This window comes from Natrix helvetica (assembly GCF_964273705.1).
Source record: "Natrix helvetica genome assembly, chromosome: 6".
In the NCBI taxonomy this organism is placed as follows: Eukaryota; Metazoa; Chordata; class Lepidosauria; order Squamata; family Natricidae; genus Natrix; species Natrix helvetica.
In genome coordinates, this window is record NC_138553.1 from 23,374,493 (window position 1) to 23,401,277 (window position 26,785).

The window sequence follows — 26,785 nt, forward strand, 5'->3', positions numbered from 1 at the left end:
CAACCTTCGCCAAGAAGGGGAGGTTGGAGACTGGACAATAGTTAGCTAGCTCCATTGGGTCAAGCGCAGGCCTCTTGAGCAAGGGTCTCACCACCGCCTCTTTCAAGGCGGTTGGTAAGTATCCCTCACTCAGTGAGGCGCTCACCAGGCCCAGGAGCCAGCCTCGTGTCACCTCCCAGGCTGCCAGTACCAGCCAGGAGGGGCACGGGTCCGATAAACAAGTGGTGGGTCGCAGCCGTCCACGCAGCCTGTCCAAATCCTCGGGGGCAACAGAGTCAAACTCCTCCCAGAATGGTCTCTCAAGACTCGCTGTTGGCGGCTCGTCTGGTCCACTGACGGAGGTCCACCCGCTCCGGATCTGATCGATTTTGTCCTGAAGATATTCCCCAAACTCCTCTGCTCTACCCTGTAAGGGTGTCTCCCGCGCCCCCTGCGATAAGAGGGAGCGAGTCACCCTAAACAGGGCGGCAGGGCGGTTATCCGCGGACGCAATAAGAGCAGCACAATGTCTACGTTTGGCTGCTCTTATTGCCACAAGGTAAGTCCGCAAATAGGCTCTTACCTGTGTTCGGTCAGATTCGGAGCGCGAGGATCTCCACCTGCTCTCTAGACGTCTCCTGTGGCGCTTCATCACCCTGAGCTCCTCAGTAAACCAAGGAGCCCGGGTGGGTCGATGCCGCAGGAGAGGTCGCAACGGCGCAACCCGGTCCAAGGCCCCAGTCGTCGCCCTATTCCAGGCAGTCACTAGGTCCTCGGAACGGGAGCGGGACAAGGCTACAGGTATTGGCCCAAGCTCCGTCAGGAATCTATCAGATTCCATCAGGTGCCTGGGGCGGTACCAGTTTATAGAGTCTGGTTCCGCCTCCTCGCGGTGGGGGATAGCGCCAGGGAAGTCCAGCCGGAGGGATGAGTGGTCTGACCATGACAGGGGCGTGATAACTAAATCCCCTATTCCCAGATCACTCGTCCACTGTTCAGATACAAAAATGAGGTCCAGTGTGTGGCCCCCTTCGTGAGTGGGGCCCTGCACTAATTGGGTCAGGTCCATGGCCGTCATGGAAGCCATGAACTCCCGAGCCACCTCGGAAGCCGCTCCCGTTGACGGCAAGTTGAAGTCCCCCATGACCAAGAGTCTGGGAGTCTCAACTGCCGTCGCTGAGATTAGCTCGAGGAGCTCGGGCAGGGCTGTTGTAGACAGTCATCCAGTTAATCACCTTTTAGAAAGTCATCCAAATAGGGTTATCCTTGATTTTAGCACAAGGTCTCTAATATAAACAGAAGACCAAAGCCAAGAAGGGCATCAGGTTGTCTATTCTTTAACTAGATTTATAGCAGAATAACAGACTTACTCATGAAAGAAAAACTGTTTTTAAGCTTTGCAAGACTTTGCATTATCACGGGTATTTGAAATGTAGTTTTTGTTTTTAAATAGAAGTCTAAAGCCAGCTCTAGTGACTTGTGACACAAAATCTATAAGTCTGTTGATATACTCAGTTATACTAAAATTTCCTTTCAGGATAAGCGTAAATGTGAATGTAAACCAAACTACATTGGGGATGGAATTGATTGTGAAGTAAATCAACTGCCAATAGACAGATGTTTACAGGACAATGGACATTGCCATGCAGATGCTGACTGTGCCGACCTCCATTTCCAGGGTCAGTCTTCTAATTTTGAAATATTTATTTATTTTGGTTTATCAAGCATGTATGAGAAAACAAGTTTAAGTATGAATATAATATATAAACATATAAGTGTAAGCAGGTATATGTACAGTATATACATAAGAAATGAATACAATACAATACAATAGCAGAATTGGAAGGGACCTTGGAGGTCTTCTAGTCCAACCCCCTGCCTAGGCAGGAAACTCTATACCGTTTCAGACAAATAGCTATCCAACATCTTCTTAAAGACTTCCAGTGTTGGGGCATTCACAACTTCTGGAGGTAAGCTGTTCCACTGATTAATTGTCAGGAAATTTCTCCTCAGTTCTAAGTTGCTTCTCTCCTTGATTAGTTTCCACTCCATTAGTTGCTTCTTGTTCTACACTCGGGTGCCTTGGAGAATAGTTTGACTCCCTCTTCTTTGTGGCAACAAATAAATACCAAAAAATGGGAACAGTAGGACAGGGACATTAGGCACATTAGTACCCTTATGCATGCCCCTTACAGACGTCTTAGGAATGGGGTGAGGTCCACAGAAGACAGTTTAAGGTTAAAGTTTTGGGGGGTTTGATGATGTAACAACAGAGTCGGGTAGTGCATTCCAGGCATGGACTATCCTGTTGCTGAAGTCATATTTTCTGCAATCAGGTTTGGTGCAGTTTACTTTGAATTTGTATTGTTTGTTTGCCTGTCTGTGTATTATTGCAGTTGAAGCTGAAATAGTCGTTCCTGAAGTAGTGACTTCCGGTTTGCTCAGAGGGTCGTTTTGAGCGCTCCAAAGGCTTCAGGGACCATCTGGAGGCCTCCCAGACGCCTTTGCAGCGCTCAAAACGACCCTTCGAGCAAACTGGAAGTCTGTTCCCGAACTTCCGGTTTGCCCATAGGGCTGGTTTTGTACGCTCCGGAGGCTTCAGAGAAGCTCGTGAAGCCTCCAGGGGGCCTCTGGGGCGTGGGGGAGGCTCTTTTTGTCCTCCCCAGGCTTCTATAAAGCCGCTGGAGCCTGGGGAGGGCGAAAAATGGGTTTAAAAAAGGGTGAACTCAGCAGCTGATAGGGCAGCGCCTTGCGTGCCCTGACGAATGGCTACGCATGCCATCTGTGGCACGCATGCCACAGGTTTGCCATCACTGTTCTAGGTTGTCCAGGTCTATGCTATTAAGAAGTCTATGTCTATGCTTCTTAATGAGGCTGAATCTGAGAATTCTTTACAGTGAAGAGGTGGTTCTAATATGAAATAACTCAACAACAGTCAATCTTTATAGGTATTTTTAAAACAATAATTTGGTGCCTTTGACAACTCGGGTCTTCTCCCGCACTATTCATGATAGTTCCATGCATGTATATGCATATTTACCAAATAATTTCAACTCAAAAATAAAACATTCAGGTGTAGAATCTGCACCTTGTTACAACATGGTTATATACGGATTTGATACAACCATGTCTAAATGCACATCAAGTGTGTGCATCAGTCCCTAGTGTATCAAGACTAATGAATCACTGTATTATCTGCATAGATTTTTGAGATGTCAGAGAGACTCAACATTTTATATAATCATATTGTCAGGATATACCGAAGCTGGTATGAAAGATGCAATTGTGCAAAGGAAATACTTCATTTTCTTGTCTTTACAAAGCAAACACCATTTATATCTGATGTTTTCCGGCTTTTTATAAATCATCATGTCTGGAAACCCCTAAATATTTTTGCATCTTTTTGCTTTGCAGATGCTACAGTTGGTGTTTTTCACATACGGTCTGCCAAAGGGCAGTATAAATTGACTTTTGCTGATGCAAATAAGACTTGTGAAGATGAAAGTGCTACAGTAGCTACGTACACTCAGCTCTTATATGCTCAGAAGGTAAGAATGCTTATTTATCCTAGCCAAGGGGGAAAATATGCATGGTATTGGTATGAGAATGTCCCACAAGTGCTTTTTCAAGAGGCAACTGGACTTTCTGGTTTTTCTTTGAAGACATTTTGCTTCTCATCCAAGAAGCTTCCTCAGCTCTGAAGAAACTTCTTGGATGGGAAACAAAACATCTTCAAAGAAAAAACAGAAAGTCCAGTTGCCTCGGGGAAAAAGCTCCTTTGGGACAGCCATGACCTGGATGACTGAGAATCTCCATAGATATTTGATGAGAAGCAAAATGATTTCAAGGGGGGAAAAACAAGAAATTCAGTTGCCTTTTGAACACCACCTTTGAGATGATCATCACCTGGATGGTTGAGAAACTCCATAGATATCCAGGTTGCAAAAGTTTTTCTGCAAATATGAGCCATTTGCAGCCAGTTCTGTGGAAAAATCCAGACTGCCAGTGTGCAATAGCCACAGTCTGCAAACCAGAGTTGGGATAAAATTCCAAGTTCTATTTGGAAAATGAGTCAATCTGTCTTTCATATTGTTGCTGTGACTCATCCACCCTGTTGAAGCTTCAAAGAGTGCATCTGGGATTCTATAAATATCACAGAAGTCTGTGGTCAGTAGCATTCTCACTAATGTAAGCCTCCTGTGCACGTTCATGCAGTAGGAACTGCTATATTCATTTTGTCTCCCAGTGAAAGCAGTTCGTCTTCCAATATTTATTATGTTGGATAAGCCTTAGCTTAGGATAGTTATCCATTTTCTTTTGTTTCATGATTGTATTCCTTACATGTTAACAACAGGCCAAATATCATCTGTGTGCGGCTGGTTGGCTGGCTAATGGAAGAGTCGGATATCCAACAGCTTTCTCTGCCCCAAAATGTGGTGGAGGAGTTGTTGGCATTATTGATTATGGAATCAGAGTCAACATATCTGAAACATGGGATGTTTTCTGTTACAGAGTCAAAGGTAAAAATAGAAGAATGTTTGAATTCTCAGAATCTGCCATCTTGATTCTAGGCTCAACCCATTGAGGTCTGAATTAAAGTCTTTATAGATCATTTTTATAATTGTAGCAGTCTCAGGCAGATTTGCATTGTATCTACATATTTACATTGTATTTAAAAAGGGGACGTGGTGGCTCAGTGGCTAAGATGCTAAGCTTGTCGCTCAGAAAGGTCGGCAGTTCAGCAGTTCGAATCCCTAGTGCCGCGTAATGGAGTGAGCTCCCTTTACTTGTCCCAGCTTCTGCCAACCTACCAGTTTGAAAGCATGTAAAAATGCAAGTAGAAAAATAGAAACCACCTTTGGTGGAAAGGTAACAGCGTTCCATGCGCCTTCGGTATTTAGTCATACCGACCACATGACCATGGAGACATCTTCGGACAGCGCTGGCTCTTTGGCTTTGAAACAGAGATGAGCACCGTCCCCTAGAATCGGGAACAACTAGAACATATGTGCGAGGGGAACCTTTACCTTATTGAATTTAAGCATATCACAGTTATAAGCAGTTTTTAAAATGAGAAACAATATGTAAACATTTTAATAAGCATAGGTCCTACTATATAATTATCTAATTTATATTGCAGGGAAATTAATTATTTGTAGGTCTGAGAGCTGGGTACGTCTTAGGAAAATGCCCCCCCCCCCATTCCTAATAGATATTCAAGTCCTTGAACCAAGTCAGTTTCCTATCTAAACTCTCTTTGTTATTTTATAGATGTCAATTGCACTTGTAAGACTGGTTATGTGGGAGATGGATTTACATGCAGTGGAAACTTGCTTCAAGTCCTCTTTACTTTCCCAACATTAAAAAACTTTCTTTCGGTGAGTAATAAAAACAAAGCTTTTTTCCCCTTAGAAAGCAAAGGAACAAATCTGAATCATTCCTAAGAGGTCTATAGGGGACGTGCATAAGCGCACCAGCGTGCCTAACATCTCTGTCCTACTGTCCCCATTTATTTGTACCCATTTCCTGTGTTCTTATTCATGTTTATTCTTATTCCTGTTAGCTTATACATGAGTGACAAACTAAATAAATAAAATAAAATAAATATGATTTGAATCAGTTGTTTAAAGGGGATCAATAAATGTGACAAACAGTCTGTTATTATAGTTGAAAATATTGTAATTGTCGGATGCCGGGGTTTTATTAATGAGCTCATTATCATTCAAGGGCAAGAAGACATTACTGAAAAAACACCTTTGAAAATCCAACTATAGGAGGGACTAACAACAGTAACACTTCCTCCTGAGAGGGTGAAGCAACAGGTTTCCTTTTCTGTTCTGTTCTGTGATCCAAGGTGCAAATTGGCATCCTATAGCTTATAGGCGGCATGAGATCCTCAGCTGCAAAATATGACATCTCTGGAGCCAGAAGAGACCTGGCCACTTTTCCTATGTTTTGCTCCTATGATAAATGCCTTCCACATTTTCTTCAAGCCTGCAATCCACTGGGCTGCCCAGTCTCTGCTCATTTTATTCTACCAATAGCAACAAAAAGCCAGCAATCTGACTCCATTTCTGGAAGGCTTGCTGATGCTTCTTACTTCCCAGTAGAGAACACAATCAATCTTACAAGATTATGCTGCTATAGCCACTCGAAATAAAATAAGTCTATAGTCTTCCTTGGGGTTATTACTTGATCTGCTCTGCCTCCAGGCTGACAAGACTGCTGGTTGAATTCCAAAGAGGAGGAGAGGGAGAAAAGGAGGATTGAACAAGAGTATAACAGCATAAAATAGTTATTTGTGAAAGCTTCAATCTGAAAGTACATACTACATGGCTTCTTTCGGTGATCTTACTCCACTCTACTAGAAAAGAGTGATTTCACCTTTCAGCAACTGTCCTCAAAAGCAGTGTTCTCCATTTCTAAAGGAAAAAGCCAACCCTGATTCAACTCATTTGTTTAAATATGTGTCATTAAGAAACACATTTTGGATCCTTGCATGCAAGAAGAATCTGAGGGTTTCATAAAATATCTCAGAAGCATTATTTGTTTATCGTGCATTCTTTTCTTCTCTCAGGAACTATTTTGCAAGACTCTTATCGTAGCAGAATATATGTCATAATGATTTATTGTCACAATTTACTATCTTCACAGGAGATTTACACTTATTCAAATACCTCAAGAAAAGGCCAAGAGTTCATGAAATACCTCACAAATCTCTCTATTAAAGCAACCTTATTTGTACCAAGCAATGATGGCTTGAGGAAGAACGAGGTAAATGAAAAAAAAAACGAATGTTTTCCTTGCCAGCTCCAGAAGCTTAAATAGGATGATCATGGAAAGTAATGTTAATTTTTCTACTGCTGTTTTTGAATTCTCATTGTTCCTAATGCCCATGTCATCAATTTATGAAATTAAACAAATATCCTAAAATTTTGCCTGCTTCTGGCTGTTTGCATAACATGTATGGAACATAGGTTGAATCTATGGAGGTGATGAAGCAATATATATATCTCCCCGGTACCGCTGTACCAGGAGCAGCGGCCACCGTACTGGTACGGTGGCTCATTTGGTCTGCCCACCCACCCGCGTTCCATACCTGTTTTTAAAGCAACAGGCCAATTGCACACATGCGCACAGCTTGTGGCCCCTGAGCAACCTCCAACAAGCAGCTGGGTGTCACAGGGGCAGTGGAGTGCGCATGCATGCGCAGACGCCTGGCCCTGTGCGCAGTGTACTGATAGTGACAGGGAGAGGAACTACTGATATATACATTAGCTTGTAAAAATACTAATATATACAGTCTCATTCCCAATCATGATGCTTAAACCCCTTACATGTTTGCTGGGATCTCCTGTATCATCCAACGGGCTCCTTATTCCACCTGATTTCATTTTGTTTAAATTCTTTTGATTGAAATTGAGCTCTTATATCAGAAACTACTTGGAGTTGTTTTAGACAGAGTAAAAAAGATTCTCCCCATATAATTTATGGAATAAAACTATTCATTTTTAGCTGCAAAGGTAAGGAATGAGCTTTGAATAAAAAAAATGGAGGAAAAAGATAACAGCTATCAAATGTAGCCCTTTTGATTGTGGACATTGTTATTTTTTGCTACTTTAAGACACTCTCTGGAAGAGACATTGAATATCATCTAACCAAGAACAGCACATATTATGAAGATTTGGTCAATGGAACAACTCTCCAAAGCAGAATAGGGGAAAGTCTGTTAATTACACACCAAGAAGAAAACCAGGAGCAGATTTCACTCACTAAAAAGGTAGGTGATTTGTTCATCAATATGCTGCTCATAAGGATACAACCTGATGTGTGTTGCCTGTATTGGTTTGATTTTTTTTCCTCCAAAAGAACAAAAAGCAGAAACGGAGGAATTCTGATATGAATTGGACATGAATGAAAGTCTTCAGGGGGAGAAATAGCCTTTCAAATCTTTATTACAGTCATAGGCCAGCATACACGGTACATAACAAAGTGTTTTTGAAAGTTAACAACTTTAAAATGTGTGTAGTTCCCAGAATGCTGCCATGGTCATGTGAAAAAGGATCATAACTCAATTTTTTTCAATGCCATTTGAATGGTCATTAAACAAACTGTTGTAAGTGGAGGACCTGTACTCATAATACAGATCCCAAATGCACTCCGTGGAACTTCAGGATCACAGAGCTTGGAATATCCCCAAATCTGCACAAGCTTATTCCCTTGCTTCACACATCTCATATTTCTCTGTCGTCCTGTTCTATCTTCTATGATCACTTTTTTTTTTATTTCTACCCTGTTCGTTTTCTATTACCACTGGACATCCCTGGCAGCCCTAATATTTTTCTTTAAATTAAGCTAGTAGCCTGGATTCTCCTGGACTTCCTTTTCTATGATTTTGCATAAAAATGTATTTCTACATTCTTTTCATTGACTAGGAAAACAAGAAAAAAAGAGTAAAGAATTACACTTTCCACAGGGTTTATCTTATTTTATATGCTACTGTATATCAGGGGTGTCAACTCACAGCCTGCAGGCCAGAGGTGGATTGCCAATTTTTTTACTACCAGTTTGGGTGTGCTCCTGCACATGTGCGAAACTTTTTTTTGTCTATTTTCAAAACAAACACAACACAAAGAATCTTCCTTCTTTACATACTGTAGAAAGTGTATCAGTTGGTTACAAAAGACTTTCGTGCATCTCTTCCACAGTCATCAACCATAATTCATATTAACTCAAATATTTTAACTCAGATATTTATACATGTTACCATCATCATATCTCCATTTTCATTTGACTAGAATTGTTTAAACGTCCTTCATCATAAAATATACCAAAATTTAATACATAACCACATACAGGCATTTCATTTACTATTTCTGAAATCCTCCAATAACACTGAATCCTTATGTCCTATTCTAGCTAAACATCCATAATATTTAATAACAAAGTTTTCTAATTCTCCTTTCCAAATCACTGTTTACAATTTACATCCAGTTTCCTTATGTTGTACACATACATACATACATACATACATACATACATACATACATACATACATACATACATATATACATACATATATATATGTTGTTATCATTACCCTTCCTTTATTTGACTCTATCCTATATCCCCCTAATAATCAAGACTTAACTGAATCTAACTTAGTTCTTTTTTTAATAACCTTTACATATAATCCAAAAGGATTTCTAATCTTCCTTGCATGGGTACCATTCAATATTCATATCCAATTATTACTTATCATAACACTACACATTGTATACATTATTATCATTATCAATTATTTATTTAACTATATCTATTGTCACTAAATTTCACTAAGTTTAACTAGTTTTAAATTATACACTTCCATCTATCAACCTGTATCTTTCCAGTAGCAAAACAATCTCATGTCTTCTGCCATTTGTGTTGTCAGTCCTCTAATCATCTCCTTAAATCAAATTTGTATGGACTCCTCTTAGCAACTCCTTGCTTATAAAAATCTCTCATGTAATTTCGATGCCCTTCTTCTGTTTCCTTAAGCAGCTTATCTTTAATTGTCAGTAGTGTTATCAATGATGTTGCTAATAAAATTTCTCTCTTTAAATCCATAAATTCTTTTGTTTCTTCTTCTGTGTCTTGCCATCTGGGGTAGAGTTCCCCTCCATTTAATTCCTCTTTCAGTATTCCACTCTTTCCATTTCCAGAAACAAACCAATCACCATAAATATCAGCAGATTTAATTTCTTTATGGTCGTTTTCCTCTTCGGTTTTTAGGATTCTAACCTCCACTTTTTCCACTTGATAAACATCTCCAACTTCTTCATCATATTTTACTGTTAGATGCTCTAAGTCTTCCAACTTCTTCTCCGTCCTCTCAAATGTGTTTGATAATTTCTGAATGTCTAAGAATATTTTTTGCAGGCTTAAAGTTTCTTTCTGCTGTTGAAGTTGTGCCATTATCTCCAGCTAACAAACACTGCTGCTCTGGCTTGGAAGGTTTTTACAAGATTAAGCATAAATTCACAATAAAGTTTTATTTTCACTTTTCTCTGGTTAAAGATATACTTCAAAGGGACATCTGTATGCTTTTCTTCTTATCACTCTATAAACAAGCTGTGAGACCTTGGAGAGCCAAGCCAAGATAATCAGTAAGAAAAATAAAAGTGTTTCATTTCCAATACACAAACCTCCAGCCTCCAAGTAGCAGTGTTATTGTTGCAATTTTCTTTTTTTCTTTTTGTATCTTTTTTGTATTCCAAGTTTAAAAAAAAGGTCCAATTCTTGAATGAGTTAGAAAAACACCCACAGTAATGAAAGAGGAGAATTTTAGTCCATAGGTTACAAAGAATAATAAAAGAAAAAAATAGAAGAAAACTTAATCCATTAGTTTTAAAAGGCTTGCATAAATTCCATCCATGAACATAGCATTTAAAAAGTAAGATAACCCACTGTCCAAAACCATTCCAAACTTAATTCCGCCACTTATTTCTTCTGTTCTCCAATTTAAATTAATTTAAAGTTTTTTATAGGCAGTCTCTTTTAAAACGGAAAAAATTCCTCATTAGCTAGAAACACTTTCTCTTTCCATATCCTTCCATTTTGGAGCCGCCCAGACTTCATCAGCCTTGGTTGGATTTTTTGTCGCCGGCATTGATCAGGGACTTTGCGAAGTCCCTGAGATCAGCAAGACGCATTCTTCCTGTTCACCATCTCTGCAGGATGGTTTAGGTCTGATTGGACCACCCAGTGGCAAAAGTATCGCCTGCAGTCTCGGAGCATCGAGACCGCACGTCCGTATCGTTGCGACGTTGGCTCCTCGTGCTCCGCATGTGCGACACTTCTATGCATGTGCAGAAATGTCTGGGTTGGTGGGCGGAGCCTCCCACCACCATTACTACTGGTTCAGCCGATCCGGGTCAAACCGGCAGCAACCCACCTCTGCCACGGGCTGGCCATGCCCACGCCCAATTTAGCAAAGGGGAAGTTGCAATACATTACATGATGCTGCCATGACGACCCGTTTGACGCCCCTACTGTATGTATAAAGATTAATGTATAATCTATGTGTATAGTTCAGCAATGTAGTCTTTTTCACTTTAAAAGCTAATATAGCAACCACTATATATTATTTAATACAATACAATACAATACAATAGTAGAGTTGGAAGGGACCATGGAGGTCTTCTAGTCCAACCCCCTGCCTAGGCAGGAAACCCTATACCGTTTCAGACAAATGGCTATCCAACATCTTCTTAAAGACTTCCAGTGTTGGGGCATTCACAACTTCTGGAGGCAAGCTGTTCCACTGATTAATTGTTCTAATTAATTAATTTATCTGGATTAAATAAAATTGGGGGTGGGACATTTGCCCAACTAGTGATTTAACTTTCTTTCTACACTGAATGAGTAGCAATAGCAAATTTCTTTGTATGAGATTCCTCCTTGGCCAAACCATTTCTGCTACTTCAGCCAAGGAAGAGCTGAGTCTTTTTTGGGCTAATGTCCAACAGCACAAAAAGGGCAAGTTTTGTAGGCAGTAGTAGTATACCTATGCAAAGCAAATCATATACAAAAGATCTGTGCACTGTATGTCAGGTTCCGAAGGGTTAATGAAAACAGCCAAACACAGAAACGGTTTGTAAATGCAGTTTGTATTCTTCCTCCGGCACGAACTGACCAACAAAGTCCTAAGGCAATAAATAAATAGTCAGAGCTGCCATCCTGTGCTCCCCCCCCTTTTATAGTTACTTAGTAATTAGGATAACCTGCACCCCACACGTGCGCACACCCATCCCCTCGTAACCCAGAATGAAAACCACCCGACAATTAATCGTGGATTGTTGTCAGTCAGTTAACATTAGCTTTGTAGATTTACTCAGCTGCTTGTGGAGGAGTGAAGCCTGGTGAGTCTTGGCAGCTGGCCCGGGTTTCTCCCCTGAATGGCAGCTCCAGGCCTCTGGGCTGGCCGGAGCTGACACTGTAAACATCAGTTGTGTTACAGGGAGTATCTTAGTAAGATGATATAATATGTTCATCATGTTGTGGCTCAAGTTATATATTTTTTTTCAGATAACTACCAAGTATGTGAATGGTAGAGCTATCCGTGAGTGGGACATTATTGCCTCCAATGGGGTCATTCATGTTATTGAAGCATCACTAAAGGCACCTCCTGCAACTGTAAGTGCTTTGCATATAGAAATCTATTTTTTTGAATGGAGTGGCTTCCAAAAAAACTCTGAATGAATATTTCTTTTGGAAGCAGACTTGATGGAGTATGTCAAGAAGTAAAAACTATATTGGGGCACTTGGTCATCTTCTGCTTAAGTGGCATTTATGGGCCTTAACTCAGAATCAAAATAGCAACATTAGATTTTAATTCAAAACTGAATTTAAAGTGGCAATGTGCTCTGCCATTACACATTTTCCTCTTCTGTCATGTTAATATTACTTCGTCTTCTGGAGATAGTCTCAGGATCTTACTCAACACTTTTTGTGTAGGGGAGGGAATATACAGTTCTGGATCTATAGGTTATGTGCCTTAGGGACATATAGATGTGCATCTTGCCATGGAAGAGCTCTTGGCTGGGGAACTTACATCATCTTGAGATTTATAAAATGAAGAACCCAGCTTCAGGACAATCATGAAAGTCCTTGCAGAACAACACAACTAAAATAACCAACTCCTCTTTTTGAATCTCCTTCATTGGAAACATTTGTTTGAGCTATCAAGGTGTGGTGAACACGTTGATTTATTTACAAAATATTGGGTTTTGTTGTTGTTTCTGTTTTCTCTAATATAGACATATTCTTAAATTAGGCAACATAGTACAAATTTCCTATATGCATGTTTTAAACTATAGTTCACACTGAGACCTTCGTAGCAAAATGGCATGCATAAGAAAACCTGCCCTGCTTCTTGGCTTTAAAACTGACATTTTCCTTCATCCTGAGTTAATGTACCAAATTCTGTGCCACAATACATTTGGGTCAATTTTAAAATACCGTGTGATGCCATGTTCTGTTGTGTATCTTAACACACAGTAACAGGACTCTCCCTCTAGAATTTGTGAAATGTTTAATTCTACTTCCTACCTATTATCCATTTGCCTTCTTTGTCTCAATTCAAGGATTCTCTACATCCTGGAGCTGGCACAGGAATATTCTTTGCAATCATTCTGGTCATTGGAATCATTGCTTTGGTTGGATATTCATACTTCAGATTTAAGAACCGAACTATTCAATTTCAACTTTTCAGGGTAAGAAAAAGCATAGTAACATAAATGGACTTTTAGAATAGCTACAGTGCATGTATATTTTTTTTAAATAGGCAACTTTGATCCTGCAAGGAGATCAAAAACAAGAAATATGTGACAAGCCGTTCCTTTCATACAAAGAACATTTGTATGAAATGTTTATCCATTCAGCTTCACTGAGTAGAGCATGCAGAAAAGGGGAAAGAAATTGCCATCACTCCTGTCGAGTTTGATGTGCTCTACTGAGGATGCTATTTCTGGTGACTATGGTCTAACACCAGAATAAAAGAATAATAACAGAGTTGGAAAGGACCTGGTAGTTCATCCAGTCCAACCCCCTGCTCAAGCAAGGGACCCCATGCCATTTCTTACAGTCCAGTCTCTCCTTGAAAGCTTCCAGTGATGAAGCTCTTGCAACTTCTGAATAACAATAACCCTAACCAGAATAGATCCAACACTTCAGTCAAGATGGAATGTACCATATTTTTTGGAGAATAAGACACACCTTTTCCCCCGCTAAAAGAACATGGAAATGTTGGTGTGTCTTATACATCGAATACAGCCATTTTTGGCCTTCCGCAGCCCCTCCCCGCATCCCATTTTTGCGAAAAACGGGTCGTTTTTGTCTTCCCCCCAGTCCCAGAAGCACTCTGCAGGCTTCAGTGGGGCTGGGGAAAGGCAAAAATGCCCCAGTTTTTGCGGAAAATGGGCCATTTTCCATCCGTTTTTCACAAAAACGGGGGCGTTTTTGCCTTCCCCCAACCCTGCTGAAGCCTGCAGAGGACTCCTAGGAGCCAGGGAGGACAAAAACTTTTTTTACTTACCTCTTTGAAATCTTGCTGCGTCTTACACACCTTTGTGTTTTATAGTCCGAAAAATATGGTAATCTAGAAGAGGACAAGCAAGGGATATAGACGTACATGAGGCTTAGTTTAACACAATGATTCTCGACCTTTTCTTCACCACGGACCCCCTTTAAATACCTTTTGTAGCCATGGACCATGGCACCGAGCACCAAGACTTAATTCAAGATTTAAATCATAACATTTGTTCAAGCCTTCATACCCTCAGTGGTTCGGAGACCACAGGTTGAGAACCACTGTTTTAATGCATTCCGAAAATGAAACCCTAGTATTTAAATAACTTATAAATACAACCAACAGTTCTGACTTCCCTGTTTGCTCTGCTTTTTGATGTCCTCAATTCATCTTGACTCCTGGCAACTGGTTGGCCTTTTTTGAAAATAGCTTCCCATTGCCTTCTTCCTATGACTGAGATCGAATAAGTCACCCACCTGATTTAAGCCAAAGGCAGGATTAGCATTCATGGGCTCTTGATTTCCTACCTCAATGCCTTTAAGTACTACACCAAAGTGTCTTTCTTCGTAATGATTTTCTGTACATAAACTATTCTTTTAAAAATATCACATAGGAAAAAGATGATATTGATGTAACTACATTGGACAAAGCACCATCAAGCAACATCTCAAATCCCAATTATGAAAACTCATCAGCTCCTCCATCAGATCCTCCTTATGATCCATTTTTGGTAAGTTTTTATACTGAGGGGGTAGTTCTTTCTTCCAAATATGTCAGAAGCAAGAATTTGGGTTATAGAACAAAACATTGTGGCTTCTACTTAACTGACCACATGGTTTTATCTTCTTTTAGTAGCAGAACTATCAGCACATAGTATGGGGGTGTTTTTGTATTTTATTCCTTTTTGTTATCCCCTTGGAATTAGCATGCATAGGGGCCATAAAATGATACATACTCACACACCACAACTCTATCTGTGACAACATCAAAGATAGTCTTAAGCACCTATCTCGGCCATTTAGCTTTCAATATATATTTTAAATAGAAAACCCATCAGTAAATTCTGGTCACTGAATTCAAACAACACACCAAGAGATGGACAATGCAGCTTTCCCTACAGCCGCACCCTGTCTGGATAGCGCTATACTTTTTAGGGTTGGCTCAAGATTGACTTAAGTTTCTGGAAGGAAATTTCACAGAAATACCATCTGCATTTCTGCACTTCTCAGGCAGGGCAGGTGGTCAAAGCAGGGTGCTCAAGTCAAAATAACTTGTTTAAGGATCAAAGCAAAACTCCCTCACATTATATTTGGTGCAATGTTTGAACCCAACCATCCTCTCTCCAAGAGTCTGCATCTGAAGTACGTCCTCCCCAACTAATCTACAATCTAATCCAGTCTACAGCCTGAAATGCTAACTATGTTATCAACTCTCTATCCAAACCAGAGCCAACTTCACAGTTGTTGATTAACAGAACCTTCAATGTCTTAGTAGTGTTTCCTGTTCAATAATGTTTCCTGTCTGAATAATGGCTTTCAAATCACCCTGCTCTGCAGTCTACTAGAAATAGGGATCTCTCAGCAATGGCTCCATGGACATGAGGCATTTACATCTGGCCCCTCTCCAACCTTCTTTTGAAGAAAGTAACTGCTTTATCAGGTCTTTGAAAGCACTACTTGAAATCATTTTAGAGTGAAAGTAACCCCTCTGCTCATTTATAATATATTGCTAACTACTTTGCCAACAAATTTTTAGAGGATTATTCATAATAGAGCTGCGGTGGCGCAGTGGTTAGAATGCAGTACTGCAGGCTACTTCTGCTGCCTGCAATTTGGCAGTTCGAGTCTCATCAGGCTCAAGGTTGACTCAGCGTTCCGTCCTTCTGAGGTGGGTAAAATGAGGACTCAGATTGTTGGGGACAATATGCTGATTCGGTAAACCACTTAGAGAGGACTGTAAAGCGGTATATAAGTCTAAATGCTATTGCTTATTGTTATCAATGATTATAATCTTTTTTTTAAAACCAGGTTTCCGATGACCAGCAGTTGGTGAGCAGTGATTCCCACAATGATTTCTAATAACTATTTCTTCTTCACTGGAGAAATCATTTTCCTACTGGATAATGAAGATACAAGGCAATGTACATGGTTCAGGGAAGGGCCATCGAAGAACATAATTCCTAAGAAAATTCACAAGAAACAACAATGTTGTTTAATTTCTTTAGAAAATAATTCTATCATTTTAGTTACGCAGATCCTAATATCAGTTTTCATTTTTGCTCTTTTCCATGTATTCCAGAAGTAATAAATGTTACAAAACAGCACTTCATTTTGTAAAAGATTGGGGCATAGCTATGACAAGTTGCTACAAACTTGTCATTAAAGGAATGATATTCTTTTTAAAAAAAAAAATCTAAAAATTTTAAATGATTTACTGCATATTACATAAGCAGAGAGCATTACAATTTCCAGATATTTTTTAAAATCACACATTTGTAATTTGTGTTTTAACACAAATGAATAGTAGAAAGGTTGGATAAGCTGCTCTTTTAAATGTATTAAAGGCTATCTTTTATAATAGTACAGTCTTAATTGTAAGATTTTTATTAGATTTGAGTAGAACGGGTTTTCACGTTTCTACATACATCCATGCAACGGTGCGAAATCATCCTTACCATAACCCTTCCATCACACACCATATAGTACACTAATTCTTATGTTTTATTCTTTTTAACACTTTTTATCCTCAAAAAGAAAGAGGTAAAGAGGCTCATATCATCTTCTTGTTTGAATAGATTCTCATTCAAAGACCATGCCAATATATTGTACTCATTTTAAATTCAATCCTCTTTCCTTTTTCAACTTCATTCTTGACTCTATGTCTTCTGGTTTTACCACACAAATATAACATTTGTTTTTTTCCTACCATAGGAAACTTCTCAGTTCAATAGAACAAAATGAACAGAAGCATGTGCATAGATACCATTATGGCTTCTTCTAATGTATATTAATTTCTTGCAGTAAATCACAGATTAGCAATTATATATTTGCTAGTACTTACTCAGTATCACTCCATTCTCCTACCTTTAAAAACATTACACCAAGGTAGACAAGTTCATCTACTTATTCTAACGTTCATCTTGATGAATAATATACACTGTATGTGTAGAAGCACTTTATATTCTTTCAACAAATCCAAAACACAAATTCTTTTAACCATTTTTAAAGAACATTTTGCCCAAGATTAAACAAAATTAACATATTGTGCTACCAAGAAGAATAGTTTTTTCCCCAACAATTACTACTTCCAAGTCTTTTGTTATAAGCTTTGAGAAGCGTCTCATCCATCATACTTACATTAACATCTTATTCTTGATAGCAAAACTACATTAGCAGCATTGGTTAGAGAAATTAAAACATGTATTACGTGTTCATCATAAGTCATCCTTCAAAGCAGCAATTTAAAGACACATGTTTGCATCCAGTCTACTTGTAGAAATTTTTTAACTAATATTTGTAGAACTCACTCATATTTACTTTTGGTACTTTATTGAAATAGACACTAATTATCAAAACCATCAGCTATAAATTCAATTTACATATTCCCCAGATATTTCCTTCAAATACACAATGTTTTCACTGAAGAGGTCTTCTCCCTTCCCTTCCACCAACCAGCTTTCTACCTTAAAACCTTGCACTGACTTCCATCTTAATTACAATAAATGCCTCTAATAAAATATTTATTAGTTTGTAAGTTAACAATGCTGTATTATTAGAAAATTATTTTTTATGTATGAAAATATTTTTCCAATAACAAGTTTCAGCTTAAGAATCAGATGTTTTCCTAGTTGGCTTCAAACTATTGACAAATGAACTTGTCTCACTTTTGACATTCAGGTGGAGCATACTGACAAAAGTCTACAGCAAGCAAAGTAATGGCAAATGAGAAGTTTAAGAATTTAAGTGTGCTTTAAAATTTCAAAATTACACCAGAATAAGGACACAAAACATAACATTCTCTTAAAATATTTTGCAGCTGTGTATGCAAAGGCTCCCCACAGTCACTTTTCATGCATATTTTTTTACAATATTTGTCATTTTAAAAAACCAGTAGCAGCAATTAGTACTTTACACAAAGAAATACAATTTTATTCTGAAGTAAAAGAACCCTTCTGTAAAGCAGACCTCAAAATGTTGAGTATGTTGAGTAGGAATGCTTACAATTACTAGGCTCACAGGACTTGGTAGCATACGCTAATACAAAAACAGCTACAGAAGCTTCAGAAGATTTCACACACTATGCCTAATTTTCAGAATCTGTGCTAATTTGACTTTTTAATATTGTGAACAAATATCATTCAGAAGATCTAGGAGGACTGATGCATACCGTTCAAATAATGTCAAGGTATGAGCTACTAGTTTGTGCCTAATTCTGTTATTTGGGTATTCCACTTAGTGTTTCATCATTAGTTAAAACAATTAAGTGACAAGATAAAAAGGTAAACTATTTTGATGAGCAATGGTTCCATTAGGTATTATTCTTCCCTTCAGTCAATCAAAATCATCCATTCTGCATCAATATCTTTCTATGTCTATATTGTGTAACTCTGCAACAGCACTGTGTGGTCAGATCAAGTTCCTCAATAAATAACATGATCAGGGAATTTTACAAAAGGTATCAAAAAAGCAGAAACACTCTATGAAAACCTTCCATTCAAAATGAGCTTTGGGAGAGAAATATGGCTTGGATGGTTGAATCTATGAAAAGCCTATGGAGCAACATGAATCCTGGCACTAAATGGGGACTTATTCATCTTTCATAATCTTCTGCACATCTCACTTAATACTGCAGTACAGCAGACCTCGCAACATGATCACTGAATACCTGGGTACAAGAACTGGTATAGTAGCAGAAATGTAATAAAACCAGTTTTTCTCTTAAGGGTTATTTGTTTAGGGATTTACACTCCAAAAGCAAAGTTGAAACCAGGAAATACACTCACCTATCTTGAAAATCTATTTCAAGACATGTATTTGGAACCAGAATGGAATAATGGCAGCTACTGCTCTTAAGTTACACATCAAAGAAAATATTAAAAAGTATATGTAGTTGCAAATTTCTACCTAGGCATGCTTTTACAAACTTGAAACACATAATATTTATGTAAACAGCATTTGCGGAGCCAAATTATTTCCTAAAATAAATGTAGAATAAATTCTGGTAACATTTTGAATATCTTCTTAAAATACACAAAGTTTTAATATATATATTTAACGGAATGTTTTGATATTTCCAAAATAGAAGGACTGCAATGCCCATGAAAGCTGCACTCTACTGCTTTAAGCATTTTAGAAATTTCTGGGTCACTTAGAAACAACCAGAATTGCAAATTAAACAGTTTTAAACTTGAATAATTTCTTTAGCAACCAGTAACCACTGGATTTAAACTGGTATATTATCTATCAACTTCTACCATGTAGTTTTTTAATGGGCTATCAAAAGATTATTTTAAAGGTTGTGTTGTTCTATTAGTTGAAATAGCTAACAAGGAAGGGGACTGTTATTTCGAAGCTCTAGCTATGTTACTGTTTTATTATTAGCCTATAAATAGTGTCCGTATTTATGATTTCAACTTAATACATAATTTGTTTGTCTGCTGAACTCAACAAGTGAATAAAAGAAATATGAGTTTTAGTCCTGTTAAGAACAGTGGGAACTGGCTTAAAACTCTCAACCATTTAACCTATATGATTTTTAAGTACATGGGAATAATAATTTCAAAAAGAGAGAGAAAACCTTCACCTTTAAAAAAAAATCATAACTGTTTCACTCTTATCATGAAGACATGACAATAATACTATTATACATTACTAAAATATTGTATTCAATGAAAGTTACTCCCAAGAAAGTAATCACAAGACTGCAGCCTCAATATATAAAATATAGTTCTTAAAATACATGATGGCATTCTACTAACGTGACTAGTGCTTTACTCTATATCTACTGTCTACCTATCTTCTTCATACAGAGCTGTTATATTATTAAAATGTTCACACTGAACACAGTTTAGTAGATGTATTGTCCTGTTTCTACACTTGTGGTGCTATTGTAGTGTTTCTACTGCGAATTTTACTAATAATGTCAATAATTAGTTTACTAATGTCAATTTCTATTGGCTGGAAATCTCTATAATGAAAGCTTTGATCGGTTCAATGCAAGCAATGCAATATTGTATTCTACTTACAGCTTTTCCTGGCTGTCTAATGAAAATACGTCGCGGGGGGGGGGGGGGGGGAATGGCTGAGTTCTGCATGGACTTAAATCTCTCATCCACTAAAAATATTTTCTAATATTCTGATTAAAAAAATAAGTTACCCAGCTCTGCATGGATTTGAAACCTTGACAAGATTTTACATTCCTTATAAAGTATAATAGCAGCTGAGCCTTTAGCTGAGTAAATATTTAAATCATGCCCAAATTTCAAGCAATGATCTTTGGTTAGAAGAGGGCTGTCAAAACTCCCGGCCCATGAGCTAGATGCATCATGCGCTGGCCACACCCAGTTCAGCGAAGGGTGGGAAAGTCCCAATACATCACGTGACGCCGCAATGACAACATGAGTTTGACACCCATGGGTTAGAGTCAGTGGTAGGATTCAAAAAAATTTACTACTGGTTGTGTGGGTGTGGCTGTGGACGTGACAGGGGAAGGATACTGCAAAATCCCCATTTCCTCCCCACTCCACTAAACTGCTTTCCAGCTCTTTTCTCCTGGTCAGAGCAATAAAAGAAGATCAGCTGGGAGGCAGTGGGGGTGGGACCAGCCTATTTGCCGGTTCTCCTAACTACTCAAAATTTCCACAATTGGTTCTCCATAACCTGTCAGAACTGGCTGAATACTACCTCTGGTTAGAGTGCATAAGACAAATATTATGGGCTGTATGTAAATTTATGTGCAAATAATTTTCCATTCCCTTCTTCAACTGGAGGAAAGAATCCGTTCTTAGTGCAACCGTAGTTTTTATCAATTCTCACTAGAAAAAAATAAAGAGAGCAGCTGAATAGACACATTTGCTCCATAGCATGTACAGCAAGAACCAATTACTATAGAGAAAGTTGCTCTTACAATAAATATCCTTAAAAAAGCCACTGCGTAGAAATACGGTAACAATTACATTACAAAAAACAACAACCCTGGGGGTCAGGGAGGTTATTTGATCTGAATCATCTCCTGAAGAAATGGTATTCTGAATGTACCCGTGCACAACTGGTCAGACCACATTGGAAGTTCATGCTGCAAAGGAGTTCTTCGCGGATAGAACGTATAATCAGGGTCATAGTTCAACAGGCAACTCAACGATGCCATGTAGATATCGGCAAAACGAGACAAGCGCCTTAAGAAATAAGTGGGGTTTTGGTCGGTCCTGAATAAGCTTCCAAATTGAGAGTTGAAGAAATCTCTGGTCACTTCTCTGATGAGAGAAGAAAAGAAAGAAAAAAACATTTAGAACAGTCAGTATTCCAAATATGCTTTTTCACAAGGCAACTGGACTTTCTTTGGGTTTTTCCTTGAAAACGTTTCACTTCTCATCCAAGAAGCTTCTTCAGCAAAATGTTTTCGAGGAAAAATACCAAGAAATTCTAGTTGCCTTTTGAAAAAGAATCTTTGGGACAACCATGAATTGGTTGATTAAAAATCTCCATAGACATACCATAAAAGACTTCTTTTGGACCAGAGATATTTAGCACGTTTAGGACAGATTTGTTCTTATATCAACAAGACCTCAAAATCAAATCTGTCCGCTCAAGAAAGGAGGGGAAAAATATATATACTTTTACCATCTTTTCATTTGTGCCACACCTATGCATGGGAATTCAATGTAGACTACATGGGATCTCTCATTTATCCCCAACAACCACCATCCTCTGAAGTTTAGGCTAACAGAGGGGGGACCAACATAATTCAGTAAATTCCATAGTTAAAGGTGGATTAGAAACTTAAATCTTGACCTATCCTAGATTGGCTTAATTTCATCTCTTATTCTGTGATATATTAATTTCTCACAAGTGAAAGCATCATGTAACCGAAAGCAAAACTATACTCCTTGCCCTGTCACCTTTAGGGATAGATGAGCTACCTGACAAGCGAGATGGAGATAGACAGAGCCAGAAGACATACACATTTGATTTATTGTGTGTTTATGTGCCATAGAATGCCCAGTGTCACACTGTTGGGTGGCCTATAAATCTTGAAAACAGACAGACTCTGCAAGCACCCTCCATAATTCTCATAGTTGCAACTTAAACCACATCAAATATGTTTGTGTGTGCTTGCAATTAATGTTACGAGAGACAAAACTAAAACTAAAAATGCAAATATATCATTTTACGAGTAGACATTCAGAATTCAATGGAGCTGAATTTAAAGGATTTAAAAGTCGCCATGGTTGAGAAACACTGGCTTAGAATAAGTACCCTATATGCTCACAGATAACACAGAAATAACCCCCAAAATTAAGTTTAGCTTAACCTTTGATAAACTTATACACAAATATCCAATTTCAATATTTACCGCATTTCCTTTCTTTCCTTTTTCCATTCATTTAATATCATTTGGCAATCAGGATTCTTGTGAATCTGAAATGACACGACATAAATGATACAAATTTGTGAGTTTTAAAATAGACTATATTTATAAAAATAACAGATGGGCAGGACAGGTTGAACAAGAAACACAAAGACAGGTTTTATTTTTAAAAAACATAGCCATATCAGCAGCATACATTGAAAGCAATATAAACATATGTTTGAATTTTAATACCAGCACTGTGATTTCACATAATAATTTGAACTGCATTATCATGACCAGGGCAAAAAAAGCATTAGATAAAAGTCCCTCTAATTATTTTTTTTCACATTTTTTTTTTATTTTTAAAAAGTCCCTCTTTTTTTTTTAGAGGGAGGGAAAAGTCCCTCTAATTATTAAGTGGGCAGAGAACTGGAAACAAGAGGTTAATCTCTTCTCTATCCCATCAAGAGTTTACATGCATCAATTCTGATGGTTTTTATATTGTGCATTTTTATTTGCAATAATAGCAATGGAAAAAAATGGAGCTGCAAATGCAATCAATCATGGATCTTTGGAATAGAATAACAGAGTTGGAAAGGACCTTGGAGGTCTTCTAATCCAATCGCCTGCTTAGGCAGGAAACTCTACACCACTTCAGACAAATGGTTATCCAAACTGTTCTTAAAAACTTCCAGTGTTGGAGCATTCACAACTTCTGGAGGCAAATTGTTCCACTGGTTAATTGTTCTCACTGTCAGGAAATTTCTCCTCAGTTCTAAGTTACTTCTCTCCTTGATTAGTTTCCACCCATTGCTTCTTGTCCGACCTAACCTCAGGTGCTTTGGAGAATAGAACTTGACTCCCTCTTCTTTGTGGCAGCCTCTGAGATATGAATGGGTGGGGATGAGAAGAATGAAAAAAAATAATAAAGAACAAACCTGCATGTGTTCCAGTAATCCAGTGAGGGTTTGCAGCCAAGTCATAGTCTGAATATATTGCTCTGTATTCATGATCTTAATCTCTCTTCGTAATTCTGGAATAATTGCCCCTGTACGCCAGCCATGTTTTAAGGTCAAATCCTTTTTTTGCCAACCATGATCACACAAAAGAAAAAAAGAAAAGAAAAGCATTTGTGTTAATTTCATTTAGAGCTTACTTTCTATTCTTTCAGGTTAGATGCTATCCAAAGATATCTATACTTTTACGTAAATGCATCTTAAGTTATATCGTCATGCAATAATTAAAAGTATTGAACAAACCCATTCTAAACTAGGAACCAGACTTAAGGGCAAGGGGTAAATAAATAAAGCACAATGGATCAGATATTGTTTGGTCAGAAGCAAAAAGGGTGAGTAAATTAAGAGAAAGGAGTTTAAGATCAGAAAATGGTAAAATATTAACAGGACCTGGATTAAATAAATCAGAGAGATATTTTTCTCTTGCAACAGGTTGGTTAGCAATTTCTAACAATATAAAAACAGTATAATCTGTACCGGCAGGTGCAAGGAAGGTTATAAATTTGGAACTCTGAGTTCTATTTCAATTATTATTGCAGAATGTTTGCTACTAGGAAGAAACAGGCTGCTGAAAGCTGTATAAAACAAATTCAGAAAATATACATAGCAATAAGGTAAGAGCCTTGTGTTTTTCTGAAAACCAGACTAATCCTACTCATGACTTTTCCCCACTTTTATTGCAGAAATGTGGTGCTTTGCCCTTTCTTATTTTCAAAGTAGCCCTCTACTTTAATTAATTTCATAATACATAGCTCACTCTTCTGGATCACACCAGCTTCATTAAATATATATATACATACAAACATACATACATACGGAAGAAAGTACTTACAGCTAGATCACTGTAAATATGATCACCAAAATATAAGACTTTGGAACCTCGCCAACCAGTCAGTTTCAGAAATTCATACAAGTTACCCTAAAAGAAAGAATTAGGGGAAGGGAATTAGTAAACACCGAGTTACCAGCAAAATTTTGTTACTGTTAATCTAGAAATTTGATTCCAATGCTCTCATTAACACAAAATGTCCTCTAATCTACCAGCCCTGAGATTACATTGTTGTGGTGGTGGTTATGGGTTAAGATTAGCAATAGCACTTAAGATTTATATACTGCTTCATAGTGCTTTTACAGCCATCTCTAAGCGGTTTACAGGGTTAGCATATTGCCCCCAACAATCTGGCTCCTCATTTTACCCACCTCGGAAGGATGGAAGGCTGAGTCAACCTTGAGCGAGGGAGATTTGAACTGCTGAACTGCAGCTAGCAGTCAGCTGAAGTAGCCTTCAGTACTCCACTCTAACCACTGCGCCACCTTGGCTCTGGTTGCTTAAATTAGGCTTCTCTCCTTTAAGTAATGCCTTAAGGAATGTTCTTAAGATCAATTTTTGGGACAGGGGAAAGTAATAAAAATAGCTGTTGCCTAACTAGACAATAATTTTGGACTATTTTGCCTCGCACATGCAGTTCATAAAACTCAGAAGATAAAGTGTTTAATTCACATGATACAATTTGAAGTGGTAACAGCTGGTTGGGGGTCTCTATCTTTTCTAGACCTTTGAATAGAATTTCAGAGATTTAACCAATGGCAATGTCAAAAGCTGAATTTATGACTGAAAATGAAAGCAATTAATTCAGTTTGTGTTATTCAGGCTTTCATTGAACATTGGTAATTCTGGAGTTACTGTTTCAACTTGCAGACTATTACAGTTCAAGTTGATTACAGGAAAATTCAGTATAGCAAATCAGATCAATAATCTCTGTATTGATTAAAATGAGTAACTAGTTGTGTTTAACAGTATTCAGACAGAAGGCTTTTCCAATCTGAGGTCTGGAACTAGAAGCTTTTTTAAGGTAATGGAGTTCATTTGCTGAGTTGCAGCCCCCTTTCCATGATTTATATTGTTACAATTTAAAATGAATTTAAAATGAATAAAATAAAATGATTTCCTTTAAACAAAGCAAGAAAAATCCAGAATGATGGGGAATGAAATTAGTTTTATTTATAGCTATCTATTTTATCTTTATGTTTCACGATGCATACTCATTTATTTTTATCCCATCTTTATTATTTTTATAAATAAATATCTAATCAACACAGTCCTAACAATATGGCACAAATAAGATTGCGTATATGTGTGTGTGTGTGTGTGTGTGTGTGTGTGTGTGTTACAACCCCTGGTATGCCAAATATGGGAGGAAGCTCACTACTCCCTCTTTCTGTCCTTCAGCTCATTACAGAAAACCATCCAGGCAGAAAACCATATTTTTATTTTTAATGTTGCATTCTTATATTTGTGTTGTAGGTTCAAATCCCAGTAAGGGTATGGCTAGCTGATGAGAGCTAAATAGCTTGAAATATATATATATATATATGTATGTATGTATGTATGTATGTATGTATGTATGTATGTATGTATGTATGTATATATGGCTAGCTGATGAGAGCTAAATAGCTTGAAATATATATATATATATGTATGTATGTATGTATGTATGTATGTATGTATGTATGTATGTATGGTCTTTTCCCGTGTAAGATTGAGATTATTTTACATTGGAAAAGACCAGAATACAACAAGACCAGCATACCTACACCCGTGAAAATCTACGAAAAGTATATATACATGTATATATATTTCATATTTGCAAATATATATATATGCAAATATTAATAACCATTGTTTCAATTGTTTGGATTTTCTGTTTTACTTCAGCATGATTGTTAGCTGGTTTGAAAGTATATTTTTAAAATAATAATAATAATAAAAAACGCAATACCTGCTTGTAAATCTGTCCTTTCTGCAATTCATGAATTTTGTCCCAAAGCAAAACACCCCTTTCTGTCACTTTGCGGAAAGGTCTAAAAAAAAAAAGGAGGGAGGGAGGAATCAGCAATTTTGAAAGAGATACCTAATGAATCCAGCTGAATCAGTTACCTGTGTGTGCTTTCTGGATTTGATTTCTCTGCAACAACTCTTACACAGGAAAAAACCCAAATACGCCAAGACCTGCATACCTGTACCCGTGAAAATCTACAAAAACACATACACACACATATACATAAACACACACACACATAGTGTTTTGTCAAAGCATCTGGTATGCCCAAATATGGGATATTTAACACAACACTTAATCATTTCCTTGGC

General features: G+C 37.8%; 2 protein-coding genes across 3 annotated transcripts in view; one reads left to right on the forward strand and one right to left on the reverse strand.

Annotated features, from left to right (window-relative positions):
• STAB2 (stabilin 2) overlaps positions 1-19,128 on the forward strand; it is a 105,783-nt gene extending 86,655 nt beyond the window's left edge. For both annotated transcript variants that reach the window (XM_081958485.1, XM_081958484.1), the window contains 10 exons: positions 1,517-1,658; positions 3,394-3,527; positions 4,334-4,499; positions 5,251-5,357; positions 6,634-6,753; positions 7,604-7,759; positions 12,049-12,156; positions 13,107-13,235; positions 14,664-14,780; positions 16,078-19,128. In XM_081958485.1, the coding sequence (XP_081814611.1) occupies positions 1,517-1,658; positions 3,394-3,527; positions 4,334-4,499; positions 5,251-5,357; positions 6,634-6,753; positions 7,604-7,759; positions 12,049-12,156; positions 13,107-13,235; positions 14,664-14,780; positions 16,078-16,128 (1,230 nt within the window). In that variant the 3' untranslated portion in view covers positions 16,129-19,128. The remainder of the gene's footprint in view (positions 1-1,516; positions 1,659-3,393; positions 3,528-4,333; positions 4,500-5,250; positions 5,358-6,633; positions 6,754-7,603; positions 7,760-12,048; positions 12,157-13,106; positions 13,236-14,663; positions 14,781-16,077) is intronic.
• NT5DC3 (5'-nucleotidase domain containing 3) overlaps positions 16,077-26,785 on the reverse strand; it is a 31,858-nt gene continuing 21,149 nt past the window's right edge. The window contains exons 10-14 of the mRNA XM_081958492.1: positions 26,415-26,496; positions 24,467-24,553; positions 23,557-23,697; positions 22,622-22,686; positions 16,077-21,521 (exon numbers count right to left, since the gene is read on the reverse strand). Of these exons, the coding sequence (XP_081814618.1) occupies positions 21,260-21,521; positions 22,622-22,686; positions 23,557-23,697; positions 24,467-24,553; positions 26,415-26,496 (637 nt within the window). The 3' untranslated portion in view covers positions 16,077-21,259. The remainder of the gene's footprint in view (positions 21,522-22,621; positions 22,687-23,556; positions 23,698-24,466; positions 24,554-26,414; positions 26,497-26,785) is intronic.